Raw genomic sequence first — 14,923 nt, 5'->3', positions numbered from 1 at the left:
TTAAGTCCTAACTTGACATGGTCCTGGCTGGGATGCCTTAGTTGGTGTTGATCCTGCTTGAAGCAGGGAGCTGGACTCTGACCTCCTGAGGTCCCTTCCAGCCCTATGATTCTATGGTTCTCTGATACAGGCTCCCCACAAAATCAACTTACTGCTGCTACGCACAAGTCACCAAAATGGACTTTTGCAGTAATGTATTGTGGGAACCTATCCCACAGTTCCCTGAGCCCCCCATAGCATTCTGGGTATTTTCACTGGTGCAACAAGGGGAAAAAAATGCCCAGGAAGTGGCTGTGGGTATCTGATGACATCTTCACAAATTTAATTTTCCTCATTCCCTTGCTGTGTTAACCAAACATCAATTTTTCCAGGCAGAATCTGGCTTGCTGTATAAGAGATGTGCTTTTTATAATTATGGGGAGAGGAGGGATAGTAAAGCACTTAAAGAATTATATAGTGGTGCATAATGTTTAATTTTTGGCACAGAATTCCGTGAGGAGTAATTAATTGCTGTACTTTGAGAAGTATTGAGCATCCCATAACTTTCATTGAGCATAAGGGAGATCTACCCCCAGTAAATGCACACCTTTTGCCACCTGGATGCTACATTTTCAAAAACTTGTCTCTAAAAATGTACAGGATGCAGGTACTTTTCACTAAGAGTCTACGTCTCCACCTTCTAGCTAATGTACATTTAGTGTTACAAATATCTATCAGTAGTTTCTCTGCATGCCATCAGTCTGTTTTGTTCTCCAATTACAATTTGAATGAGTGACTGGATAAAATGAAAATACACCTTGAGGAAAAGCTTCATGTGTAGAAGTATGAGGGGTGGATGAGGCTTTTTCTAAAAAACTAACAAAATCATCCAAAGTGCAGAATTTGGTGATGATGGGGGACTTCAACTATCCAGACATATGTTGCGAAACTGATGCGGGGGGCACAGAATATCCAGTAAGTTCTTGGACTGCATTGAAGACCATTTTTTATTTCAGAAGGTTGAAAAAGCTATTTGAGGGAAGCTGTTCTAGATTTGATTTTAACAAATAAGGAGGAACTGGTTGAAGATTTGAAAGTGGAAGGCAGTTTGGGAGAAAGTGCCCATGGAAGTCATAGAGCTCGTGATTCTAAGTTATGGTGGAAGGGAGAACAGCAGAGTTGAGACAATGGATTTCAGGGAGGCCGCTTTTGGTAAAGTAAGGGCTGGCAGTTTTTCAAAGAGACATTACTAAGGGCCCAAAAAGCAAGCGATTCTGCTTCGTGGGAAAGATAGAAAGTATTGCAAAAGACCACCTTGGCTTAAACAGGAGATTTTGGACATCAAGATCATCCCTCATAGATGTTTATCTAACCTACTCCTAAGTATTTAGAACAGTGGAGATTCCGCAGAGTCTGTTGACAATTTATTCCAGAGCTTTACCATCCTGACAGTTAGGAAGCTTTTTCTAACATCTAACCTAAACCTGCTTTGCTGCAATTTAGGCCTGTTGCTTCTTGTTCTATCATCAGAGATCATTGTGAACAGTTTTTCTCCCTCCTCCCTGTAACAACTTCTTAGGTACTTGAAACCTACTTTTACGTCCTCTCTGTTTTCTCTTTTCCAAAATAAACTAACCAAATTCTTTCAGTCTTCTCTCATGTCAAGTTTTCTGGATCCTTTAATCATTGTATTTGCTCTTCTCTGGGCCCTCTCCAATGTCTCACTCTTTCGTGAAATGTGGTGCCCAGACCTGGGCACAGTACTCCCAACTGAGGCCTAGTCAATGAAGAGGAGAATGGAAGTATGAACTCTAGTGTCCTATTTATGGTACTCCTGTTAATGCATCCCAGAATCATGTTTGCTTTTTTTTGCAACTGGGGCACACTGTTGACTCACGTTTAGCTTATGGGCCACTATGACCCCTAGATCCTTTTCTGCTGTAATTTTTCTAGACCATTTCAGAGGAGTAGTCATGTTACTCTGTAGCTTGACAAAAGCAGGCAGTCCTGTAGCACCTTAAAGACTAACATTTATTAGGTAACGAGCTTTCGTGGAAAAGACCCACTTCAGATTTTCAGCTAGTCACATCCCAGTTTGTATACGTGAAACTAATTGTTCCTTTTTAAGTGGAGTTCCTTGCATTTGTCCATATTAAACTTCATCTGACCACTTCTCTAGTTTGTCCAGATCATTTTTGAATTATGACCCTGTCCTCCAAAGCACTTGCAACCCTTCCAGCTCGGTGTCATCTGCAAACTTTATAAGCATAGGTTCTCTATGCCAGTATCTAAATTGTTGATGAACAGAACAGAACAGAACCATTCCCAAAACTGACCCCTGCATAACACCAGTTGTGATGCCATACCAGCATGATTGTGAACCATTAATAACCACTCTCTGAGGGTTTGTCTGTATAGCAGTGTTATTCTGAAATAAGCTATTCCGGAGAAGATATTCCAGAATATTTTATTTCAAAATAACACTGCTACATACAAAATGCGTTTTGAAATTGCACTTAGCTATTTTGAAATACCGGGTCTACCTACAGTAGAGCCTGTTTTGAAATAGAGCCACTTGTCAATTCTTAAAAAAACATGTTAATCCTTCTATTTTGTTGCTCATTGATTGCTGGTTTCTTTGACTATAACTGTCTATTTCAGTGTTTCCCAAACTAATTTGGCCATAGAATAGTTTTGGGCTTGGAATATGTTGACAGAACACATACTTGCTGGTTTGAGTGGAGGGGGAGGGGTTTTGTGCCCCAAAACTGCCACACGAAATTTGATTTAAAAGAGTTAGTCTTTTTAGATGTCTCTTATTTTACAAAGAGCAAAAAATAACAAGCAAAGTCATCTGAATGAATAACTGATGTCCTTCTGCTAGGAGGACAGTTAGCAACCCCATAATTAAATATAAAAATTAAGTACAAGCCCGAACCAAAACATCTATATAACAGCCAAAAAAAGGCTGGATAGCATCATTCTTTAGTACAAAAATTGAAAGGACAATAATGTTCAAAAAAGGATTGTGCATCCTTAAAGCTCAAAAACATTTTTTATGAAAAAGAGATGCAAATTTAAGTATGGGAAAAAATAAATTTTGTTTTATAAATTTGTTATTTTAGCAGAAAACTACTGGAAAATGAAAATAAGTAACATTTGGCAATTTTTTAATGGGAAGAGTGTTTTTACATCTTTGGATCACAAATACACTTGATATTAAGAATGATTCTGGAGAGCTGGATCTTCACATCAGGTGCAGCGTCACCTGATTTCTCTGAACATGATTCCTGCTGAAACAATCCAAAGAGACTCTGTTTCAGAACGAGTTGTATTGTAACAACCATACTCTTAAGAATGCTTTACAAATATTAACATCTAAGATCTAACTACTATAAAAATACCCTGGTATTTTTGATATATGCATAATTTCATATTTAATATTTTAGAAGGAAAAATATTGCAAGAATCAAATTGTTTTCATGAAATACCAATTCACATTGTGCGGAACACCAGTGTTCCATGGAATGCGCTTTGGGAAATGTTGCCATATCCCATTTTTTTGAATCTACTGTTGAGTTACTTTAATCCTCCGGTTAGTGTGGCTGTGGCCACACTTGGCCAAATTTTTGAACTCTCCATGCTAATGGCCCAGTTGGAGGATACTAGTGAGGCACTGAAATAAATATTCAGTGCCTCATTAGCATGGGGCTAGCCTCAGCACTACAAAAGCATTGCTTTTGACCGTGCATGGCTCGGCTACATGGGGGTGCTTTTTGAAAGGACCCCGCACGTTTCAAAATCCCCTTATTCCTATCAGCTGACAGGTATAAGGGTATTTCAAAGTCTGCGGGTCCTTTCGAAAAGGAGCCCTGTATAGCTGAGCTGCGCAGGATCGAAAGCGGCACTTTTGAAGCGCTGCGGCCGGCAGCATGCTAACGAGGCGCTGAATATTTATTTCAGCGCCTCATTAGTATCCTCCCATTTGGCCATTGGCATGGCCACTTTGAAATTTTGGCCAAATGTGGCCACAGCCTGGGAGTTCAGTGCATTTTCCAAATCCTCCATTAAGCACTCTAGGAATATCCTACTTTGAGAGCTTTTGCTGAGGATATTTAAAAATCAGATCTAAGTGAGGGGCAGCTCAGTGGTTTGGGCATTGGCCTGCTAAACCCAGGGTTGTGAGTTCAATCCTTGAGGGGACCTTTTAGGGATCTAAGGCAAACAGATTTAAAAAAAAAATCCATCAGGGAGGGTGCTAGGTTGTGCTGAGAGGGCAGGGGACTGGACTTGATGACCTCTGAAGGGTCCCTTCCAGTTCTGTGAGGTAGGTGTCTCTCCATAATTCTGAATATAATCAGTGATTAATATGTATAGTTATGCTTTAGCTTCTCTGGATTAAATCTCAGTTGCACTTAGGCACCAGAACAACTTGTCTTCACTGTGTTCTCTTTTCACTTCAAATATTCAGGAGATTTAATTTTTAAAATGTACTTCAACCATTCATGGGATTTCTTTTTTTTTAAATATTGGTTTATGTTTTAAGGACATGCTTGCTGCAATTAAGTGCAAGTATGAAACTGCAACTTTGAGTGTTTGTGCCCCTTGGGGTGTATTTTTTATGTTAAAAGTGGATGTTTTTTCTGACGTCTAGAGAAGTTCTGATTGTAGGTACTTCCTAAGCCATTATGAACCATTCCTGTTTGTAAGGACATTAAATAGTAATATTGAACTTCAGAAACAAATTGTCTTAGAAACTGGTAATTTGTACCTTTTAATGAGCCATAATGCCTTGCTTTTGTTTCAGAATTTATTATGCTTTTCAAGTATGCTGTGTCCTACTGAATGGGAAAGTGGGGGAGGGGACATTGTCTTTAGCTGGCATGCTGTTATCAGAGGGAATGTGTTTCTGGACACAAGATTTGGCATTCATTGGCTGTCTAAAGAAAGCCATTTCATCTGAGGATTGGTTAAGAAGCTGCGTCAATTTGCTGCCCGTCTCCAAGGCACTGGTGATGCTGCCTTCACAAGCTGGCTAACGTCACAGCTCCATCACCCAGCGGGGTGTGGGCTCTTTTTTTTTCCTCCTCTTCTGTTTAATTCCGTATTTGCTTCCTACTGCATTTCATAATCTGTCTTCTGCCAAATGCTAACAGCATGATATTTTGCAATCATTTAGGTGAATACAAGAAAGACGAACTCCTGGAAGCTGCTAGGTAAGTGCTGCTTAGAATACAAAGCATATTTTGGGGGTGGCAAGAGATGAGGAAAAAGGGGTTTTATAAAGTGTAATGTTTTGTCATTCCTTTCTGTGAACTGATGCAGGTAAACCAGTTCATTAAAATAATCTCTTTGGCCTTTACAGTCTGTTGCAAATAGAAAAGTCTGTTTAATTGAAATCCCGTAATATGATGTTTATAAGGTTATCATTGAGTTCTTGCTTTAAACTGCTAGAAATCTTATTTACCATTTATTTATTGTCCTTTTTGGGTGCAAATATAATATAATTGTAATATTTTCTTTTTATTTCACTGTCTGAAAGCTTTATTTTCAAAATGTTTCCTACCAAAATACAGTCTAGAGGAGCAAGAGTGAAAGGTGTAAAGTTCAATATAATATCCTAGAAATGCTTTTATCCATCCTTGTCTTTCTGACTGCTTATAAAACCATTTTTCTTATATTGCATTTTCCCTTTCAATAGTATTTTAAAATATTTTAGCAATATGAGCTTGCTTGCCATGAGATCTGAAGAATAAGTTATCAACTACTAATTCAGAAAATGGCTTTCAGCAGATCAGTAAAACTGGCTACTGGAAAGATTCTGTTATAAGGCTGAAGGAAAAATATAGACTCTTTTTTGCATGATTGACTGTGGATTTAATATCAGATAGAAGAATATTCTGTATTTCAACAACAGTTCTAAAACAGTAGTGAGATTTTGAAAATTAGTATGTTCCCTCTGTTTTGAAGAATAACAATATATATATAAAACTTCTTATCAAATCTTTTACAAATGGCCATGTCTTGTCTACTTCTGCTTTTGCAGGAGCGGTAATGAAGAAAAACTAATGGCTTTATTGACTCCTTTAAATGTGAACTGCCATGCAAGTGATGGGCGAAAAGTAAGATAATATCAATTTAATGTATTTACTGTTTTAGAGAGGTAAACACATTAAGTTGTTTACATGAGCACAGAGTACATGACTGAATTCTAATGATATATTTTCCCCATGAAACTGAATGCTACCATACTTGATACTGGCAGTTGTGGCAGACCGACAGAGCCAGTGGACCATGGATATCGAGCATGCTTTTTCTTTTAAATGTCAGAGACTGTGTTGTATAGAAAGTGAGATGGCAGAATCTTCGGTATTAAGAACAAAATGTGCCATTTTACATCCTTAATAAAATTGCTAAAGGACCAGAGGGTAGTTCATTGTCTGTATACTATGCTAGGGCTCTCAAACTGGAGGTTGTGGCGCTATCAAGGGGTTGTGAGATGGTTATGTGTGTGGGAGGGGTGAGGTTGAGGGGTGGGGGTGTCACGAGTTGTTGGCTTCCACTCCCAAACCCGGCTTCATCTTCAGCATTTATAAATACATTAAATATAAAAAAGATGTTTTTTATTTATAAGGAGGGGTTGCACTCAGAGGTTTGCTGTGTGAAAAGAATCACCCGTAGAAAAGTTTGAGACCAACTGCATTATGTGGTATGACTGTTCCATTTTTGGGAGGTGTGAGAGGCTTTTTTTTGGTAGAGGAAGTTGGCTCTCAGAGACCCTAATACTTTGCCAGTTAAATCTGTCAGTGTATTGATGAGATCAGCACTAACTGAAATTTCTTAACTTTTGATATTGCATTGATGGGTTTGACTATAGGCTTACTTATTAGGGATGCTGAGTGAAATTGAATGAGGATTATTTGTAATTAGGGGAAAGGAAGGCCACATACAGCAAAGTTAGAATGCTGGAAAGATTTTTAGGATATGTTCATGTAAATTACATAATATGCATCTGGCTACTTAATTTCTATGCTTATGGTCCTTATGGTTTTAAGATTTATGATGGGAGCCATTCATATTAAAGAGACAGATTTATCTAGCTTTCTAGGCTTCTAGATTTTGGTGGCTGCCTGTAAGTATGTGTTAGAATTTTCTAACTACATGTAGAGTAGAAAAATCTCTTACATGCAATTGTATATCACTTTCTCAAGAGTTAGATTTCATCCATTTGAGAGGTATTTCATGCTGAAAAGCAAGTGTTTTAAATTCCTACTGTTCTTGAAAGTATTTTCAGTGCAATGTCTTTGGGTTTTTGTTTGTTTGTTTGTTTGTTTTTAAGTATAATAAAACTGCTGATCCAGATTTGCGGCTGGTGTAAATAGGCACAACTCCATTAAAACCAATGGGGGCATGCTGATTTATGCTAGACAAGAATCTCTTGCCTTACCTGCTGAGAGTGCCTGCTATTGACTACTGGAATGCTGCTTTGTTTGTTAAAATATGCCAACAGACCTTTACATACATGAGTGTGATTAACATTTGCTTAAATGAAATATATAACTTTTGTCTACATAAATGTAATTATCTTTGAATTGCTGTGCCTAGAAACACACAAAGCCTAGGGTTTTACTTCCACTACTGGTATTTTAAATATTAAAGGTGATTGTCAATAACTGAGCCCTTCTGAATCTTGGTAGAGCAAGCTACCTACACATTTAATTTAAGACCCATGAAAAAAGGTCAATGCATTATTTTGTCCTTATACATGGATATGTATGATGTATTCCCTATCTGTTATAATAAAGAGATAACTCGCTGTTTTTAAGAAAGATAGACTTTTTCAATGAAGTACTATTTAAATATTTATAATGTGCTGTTTTGTCTTAGTTAAGTACTGAGGCATACAAATCAGCAACGTGTTTTTGGCTGAGCACTTGGGTCTTGTCACTATTGATGAGCGGTCAAAGATAGGATTGTAACTATGTCAACAAAACTTATGATCCTCAGAAAGATACTGACCAGAATTTTTGTTGCATTGAAATAAAAATTAGACATAAGGAAACAAGTTACCTTTGAGCACACTTGGTTCCCAAATTTCTGTTTGTAGGTGAAAACTTGTGAGAGGGACACTAAATTCCCATTAAAATACATGTAAAAGTCTGATTTGTTCCAAGTGCTCATAACTCAGTGGAGTGGCAGCAAGTGGCTCTGCTTTTGAAAGGCAAGTGAACCTTGGGTTTGGTGGGTAGGGACGGGTTGGGAAGAGTTAAAGGCTGGAGGCAGTTTGGGGCCATGAGCAGGAGGGAGGGTTAAAACCTGGTGGTGGGTTGGATCCATGGGGCTGGCCGAGGGGAGGTTAAGGCTGCAGCAGGTTGGGGCTGTGGGGCGAGTGGGGAGGGTTCAAGCTGATGTGGGTTGGGGCTGTGGGGTGAGTGAGGGGTTTCAGGCTACAGCAGGTTGGGGCTGTGAGGCGAGAAGGGAGGGGGGTTCAGGCTCCTGCGGGTTGGGTCTGTAGTGTGGGCTGGGCGGGGTTCAGGCCAAGGTGGGTTGGGGCTGTGAGGCGAGCGGGGGTTTCAGGGTGCTGCCGGTTGGGTCTTCAGGGCCAGCAGTGGGTTCAGGCTGCAGCATGTTGGGGCCACAGGGAGGGCAGGTTGTTCAGGCTGAGGCAGGTTGAGGCCATGGAGCCGGTGGGGGGCGTTCAGGATGCCGTGGATTGGGTCTGCTGGGTGGGCAGGGGGTTCAAGATGCTGCAGGTTGGGTCTGTGGGGAGTGGGGTAAGGCTCGAGTTAGCAGGGTGGCGAGGAGTTCACTCGTCTAATGAACAAAGGTAGGTGTATGTGTCCCTCGTTTTAGCAAGTACTCGTAAGTAAAGTACTTGTTTAAGGAGGGATGAGTGTACTAGGTATCACTGAATGGTATGACAGAACTTGAGTCATCACAAAAACTTAAGTCCCATATTCAGAAAGCATATCAAAGTTAGAATTAAACAATGCTGACCTTTAGAAGATAAATTGATCTGTGTTTGTCCAATACTTGTCAGTAAATGAGCCAGTTGCTAAAAGCACTCTAAGCAACGAGGTGGTTTCTGTTAATTGTTATAGCTTTGTCCTTTCTGTAGTAGTAGTAGTCAGTATCGTAAAAATGTGTACAACCAAACCCATTTGCTGGATAAACTGAACCCGTTTGCTCATAGACAAGACTATGTAAAGACTTTATTATTTCAGTATTAGTGTGCAGATTGGAAATTCAAGTAATGAATTCTCTCCCACTCTGGATGTTATTCTGCCCCTCTTCCCCCTCATGAGGATCATCTATTTTTCTACGTTCTTGGGGGCTCATTATCTTGATAGGTGGATACTGCAGGTGGGTTTCTACCGCTTACTGCATCCAGTTCAGCTCCTTATTACCACTATCCACATCTCCCTAACTGACTGGGGAACACATTTCTAAAATCTCATAGAACCAAACAAATGGACTCTCAACATGTGATCCTCTAATACCTTGATATGGCAGGGCAGTTTGTTACCCTTGCCGGCACATGGGCCATGTGGTCAGAATAACAGAGAACAACAGAGTAGGAATGTGTTACATCAGTTGTTGAGAGACATCCCATTCCTTGTACATCAAAGGCATAAAACTACAGAACTGATGTGTATTAACAGTTCCTGCAGATCTCAGTGGAATATCTCCCAGGACTACAGAACACAGTGTTGACTCCCTCAGTAGGCATTTCAGCGTTGGCAACAGGTGGGAGCTGAACAAAGTTTCCCCAGATATATCTTGCCTGGGATCATGCATAAATAGACTTCTTTGAGAAGCCATCCAATGTTAAGTGCCGATGATTCTTTTTGGAGGAGAAGGGGTATGGTCACAACTGGATGGGACATGCCCATGTCACTTCTTAGCAATCCATATTGCTGCATGCTTGTCCCCAACTCCCTTACTGCTTAAGCTCCTGAACTAATTTAATCAAGAAAAGTTAGAAGCCATCCTCATAGAACTGTTGTGACAGAGTTTGTTTCTGAGACCAACTGTTCCCATGTCTCAGACAGAAAATCTCCTCCTTCAAGTAATAGAAATCCATCACCGGCCTATACTTCTTGGTAATTCACCTCTAGGTATAGCTGCTTAATAGTTTATTGGTGTAGGTCAAAAATGCTCCCCTTAAGTACAAACTGCTACTCCACAGCGGAAAACTCACAAGGAGAACTCAACTGCAGAAGTGGAAGTGCTTTAAGTCTTAGTACGATCACTGGTTTATGCCTTCTTTTGAGTCTTGTCTGACACATACTCTTGATTACCTATTCGGTAAAAACTACAGGATTATTAATGAATTTCATTAATGTTCATCTTGCTGCCATTACAGCATTTCGCACTAGTATCGAGGGATTGTTCAGTCTTCGCCCCCTCAACCAGTGTGAGGTTTATCAAAGACCTGTTAACCTCTTTCCCCATGTCAAGGAATGATCTCCACTGAGGGACCTAAATTTACTCCTCAGTGCACTGAAGAGAATCAAGTTCAAACCTGTGGGGTCCTGTTCTCTGCTTCATCTGGCCCTTAAGATCGCTTTTCTTATTACAGGTTGAACCTCTCTAATCCGGCATCCTCAGGACCTGACCAGTGCCAGACGAGAGAGTTTGCTGGACCACGGGAGGTCAATATTATCTAGCCATTATCAACACTTCCACTGTTCACTGGGTTCATAGAAGACATTTAGGGGTAAATTAGAGCTAAATAACAGCACATGCCACTAAGAGCCAAGACTGGTGGCTGTCAACAAACTTTATGGGATCCCTGGAAACTTGGCCACAGCCATGAAAAGTAGACGCCCGGCTAACTAAAATCATGCCATATTACAGATGTTGGTGAATCTGACAGTTCTGCTTTAGAGAGGTTCAGCCTGTTCTATAATATTAGAATACAGGACCATGTATATTTCAGGAAGAATCTTCTTTATCATGTAAAATTAAAAAGCAGAAGATTAAGAAACCACTTGGGAATGCATCTTGCAGACCTAATTCACCTGGGTAAGGTAAATTCACTTGAATGTTGTTATAGTGGGTGATAGAGAAACTATAAAGATGAACAGCATGGTGTAGAATAACATGTCTCAGCCTTGAAGGCTGATTGGATGGATTCCTGAGTGTCAGATGATGGAGAACATCATCACTGGGGTTTTTGCCATTCACAGAATCATAGAAGTTTATGGTTTCAAGAGACCTCAGGAGGTCTCTCTGTTCTGCTTCCCTGCTCAATATAGGACCAATCCTAACTAAATCATCGCAGACAGGGCTTTGTCAGGGTGGGTCTTAAACAATAGGAATGGAGATTCCATCACCTACATAGGTAACCCATTTCAGTGTGAGACCACTCTTCTAGTGAAATAGTTTTTTCCTAATATCCAACTAGACTTCTACCACTGCAACTTGTTCTGTTGTTTATCTCTACTGAGAATGGCCTAGCCTTTTCCTCTTTGGAAACCACCCCCACCCCCACCCCCCACACACCCCTTCCTTCCTCTTACAGGTAGCTGAAGGCTGCTGTCAAATTCCCACTCCTTCTTCTCCTCTGCAGACTAAATTAGTGCAGTTCCCTCAGCCTCTCCTCATGTTATGCATCCCAGTGTCCCAATCATTCTCGTTGCTCTCTGTTGGACACACTCTGATTTGTCCACATCCTTTCTGTAGTGGGGAGCCTAAAACTGCACATAATACCCCAGATGTGGCCTCACCAGTACTGAATAGAGGAGAATAATCACTTTCCTTGATATGGCACTGCTCCTACTAATGCAGCCCAATAGGCCACTCGCCGCTTCAGGAACAAGGGCACCCCAGTTTATGTCCAGCTTCTCATCTACTGTAATCCCTACTTCTTACAGACAAAACTTACTCAATAATGATGCACACTGATGCTAACTATAAGAATGATCTCTTCTTTGCTTTTTTCCCCCTTTTTCAAGGCGGCCTTGTTTCTTCAGTAGAACAATGTGATCTGCTTCCCTGAATTTTTAAGGCATTAAATTATACAGATCTTAAATAACCATTTTTGGTTTGAAAAGGGTATTGATAAATTGCTTTTGAAAGTGTCTTACATTCTTCAGATCAATTTGGTCCCAAAATGTCAGGAATGAACACTAATGTTTATCATCTCACACTCTGTTCAGCATTTCTGCTTTATTTAGGCCTCTAGATAGGGCATACCTGTTGTACTCGATACAGTTTATTTTGAGGCATTACATAATGACACTTGTATTCTAACGTGTGAAATGGTAGAGTGCAGTCCAGTACAAACAGGAATGGACAAAATGATCTAAAATTCTTCACCATGAAAAGTGCACTGAATTGCAGCCTGAAGTAGTGTGGGGTTGGTGAAATTAAAAATCAGTGTACAAAGATGATAGGGAATAAATGGTAGAAAAATATCTTAAGCATGTAAAGAAAGTGAAATGGGTCATTAAGCTGTTATGATAGAGAAAAAATCCTGATTGCAACTAAAGGGTAAGAAAATAAAACAGGGATTCCTTGTCTTAAAAGGTTTCTGTGGCTAAGTGTTTTAATATTGTACACAATCCTTTCCTGATCATTTGGTAGGGTAACCATGAGTTAGTGTCTTCCATGCTATCACAGCAGTCACTAAAATGCTTCGTTAAAAAGGGAAAGAAGTTGTATGAAATATCTGATGATTGGGCTTTTATAGACTCTGACACTGTAGTTTTAGACCTGCTCGAAAGGATGAAAATGTGTATGTTGGTGGAGGGAACAAAGTGACTTCATCCTAATCCCTTTATAGTCATTAAAAACACTAAACCACATGAAAACAAAAAGCAGTCAAGTAGCACTTTAAAGACTAGCAAAATAGTTCATTAGGTTTATTATTATTATATTATTAATATAAACTTATTATATTATTAATAATATATTATTAATATAAACTTATTATAAGCTTATTAAACTATTTTGCTAGTCTTTAAAGTGCTACTTGACTGCTTTTTGTTTTGATAGTGTATAGACTAGCATGGCTTCCTCTCTGTTACTAAACCACATGGTTTGAGAAGATTAACAGGAGGATGGTTAAAGGCTAACAGACTGTGCTGATTAGAGTTGAGGTGCCCTGGAAAACTGTGGAAAAGCTTGCCTAGCTCAAGCCAGTATGAAAGTCTCTACTATTCTAATTTTACAGATGCCAAATTTAATTAATTTTAAATACAAATCTGAACAAATATACCCACCAGACTGTTGAAATAAAAATTGTTAATCCTTTTTCAGTCTACCGACCTAGACCAGCTTGGCACACTCTGGTGGCAGAGGGTGCATGTGCACTGAGAGTGAGCCTTTGAGTTCAGGTGGATATTCTCACTAGCTCAGCTCAAGTTAGCAGACCAAGTATAGCACTGTGAAAGTTGCAGTGCGGTTACTCATGCCCACTTAACCCCATGAGTCTGACACTGGATGTCTAGCCTAGTCCTCCACTGGAGTCACAAGAGCCACACTTTATGTGTGGTGTGCTAGCTTTAGTGGAGCTTGTCTGAGTTTGTCTCACTCCCAGCTGCAGTGTAGACATATCTAGAGTGACCAGAAGGCATCAGCAGCCACTATAGGAATGCTAGATGTTTGGATATCCTGTAGCGATTCCTGTTAATAGCAGTGAAATTTCTTCCCTGTTTTGCTTCCACTTTAGCAAGAGGAGATCATTTTCCAGTTACAGGCACTCGCTGTTTCTAAAATTCTTGGTGCTTTGGTGTCTGGGACCAATGTACTCTGGAAGCTGAGCACTTGGGTGGCCACCCAGGAGAGATTTAGGCGCCACCCAGCTGATCAGCAGAACGCCCGCAGCCATCCACAGAGGGCATTACATGTTTCTATTGGTGGTGCACAGCTGCACATGCCATGCTGCACATAAAATTTATTTTGCCCATGGATGGAAAAGGTTAGAGAGAACACTAGCTGGAACCTGGGTTTCCATCCATCTAGTAAATATCTTTTTTTTTGTTCCCAGCAATTGTGGGCCCCTTTAAGGCACTGCTTACTCAATAGGCCCAGTCCCATATTCTTCAGATGTTTATGGGACTGCTCTTTGAAGCATTAGGCCTGGTCTCTGAATCTGCTTCCTCTGAAAGTGACCTTACAGCTAGAACCAACTTAATCACAGAGGATTCAGGAGTTGTTATCCCTCAGCTGAAATCTGCTGTTTTTCTGGATCAGGCTGAACGATACTCTTCTATGGCACTTATTTCTAAAGTGAACACAGAGCTCTGTTCTAGTGTCTTCTGCCCTAGCTCAGTCACCCCTTTGAAAGTTGATTTATTTTAGGTAGGAAAAACAGTTATGCATAACGAATTTTGATAAGATGGCATAAGAACATAAGAACATAAGAATGGCCATACTGGGTCAGACCAAAGGTCCATCAAGCCCAGCATCCCATCTGCCGACGGTGGCCAATGCCAGGTGCCCCAGAGAAGGAGAACAGAAGACAATGATCAAGTGATTTATCTCCTGCCATCCATCTCCTGCCCTTGTTCTGAAGGCTAGGGCACCATACTTTATCCCTGGCTAATAGCCATTTATGGACCTAACCTGCAAAAATTTATCAAGCTCTTTTTTAAACCCTAATAGAGTCCTGGCCTTCACAGCCTCCTCGGGCAAGGAGTTCCACAGGTTGACTGTGCGCTGTATGAAGAAAAATTTCCTTTTATTAGTTTTGAACCTACTACCCATCAATTTCATTTGGTGTCCCCTAGTTCTTGTATTATGGGAAAAGGTAAATAATTTTTCTATATTCACTTTCTCCACACCATTCATGATTTTATATACCTCTATCATATCACCCCTCAATCGCCTTTTTTCCAAACTGAAAAGTCCCAGTCTCTCTAGCCTCTCCCCATATGGGACCCTTTCCAAGCCCCTAATCATCTTAGTCGCCCTTTTCTGAACCTTTTCTAATGCC

At 40.2% G+C, this 14,923-nt stretch overlaps 1 protein-coding gene across 1 annotated transcript in view; it reads left to right on the top strand.

Moving 5' to 3' along the window:
* TNKS (tankyrase) overlaps positions 1–14,923 on the top strand; it is a 315,995-nt gene that overhangs the window by 124,215 nt on the left and 176,857 nt on the right. Inside the window, exons 4-5 of the mRNA XM_074993939.1 lie at positions 5,159–5,195; positions 6,026–6,101. Coding sequence (XP_074850040.1) covers positions 5,159–5,195; positions 6,026–6,101 — 113 coding nt within the window. The remainder of the gene's footprint in view (positions 1–5,158; positions 5,196–6,025; positions 6,102–14,923) is intronic.

This window comes from Carettochelys insculpta, chromosome 4 (assembly GCF_033958435.1).
Source record: "Carettochelys insculpta isolate YL-2023 chromosome 4, ASM3395843v1, whole genome shotgun sequence".
NCBI lineage: Eukaryota > Metazoa > Chordata > Testudines > Carettochelyidae > Carettochelys > Carettochelys insculpta.
This window is presented reverse-complemented; position numbering and strand designations above follow the sequence as displayed.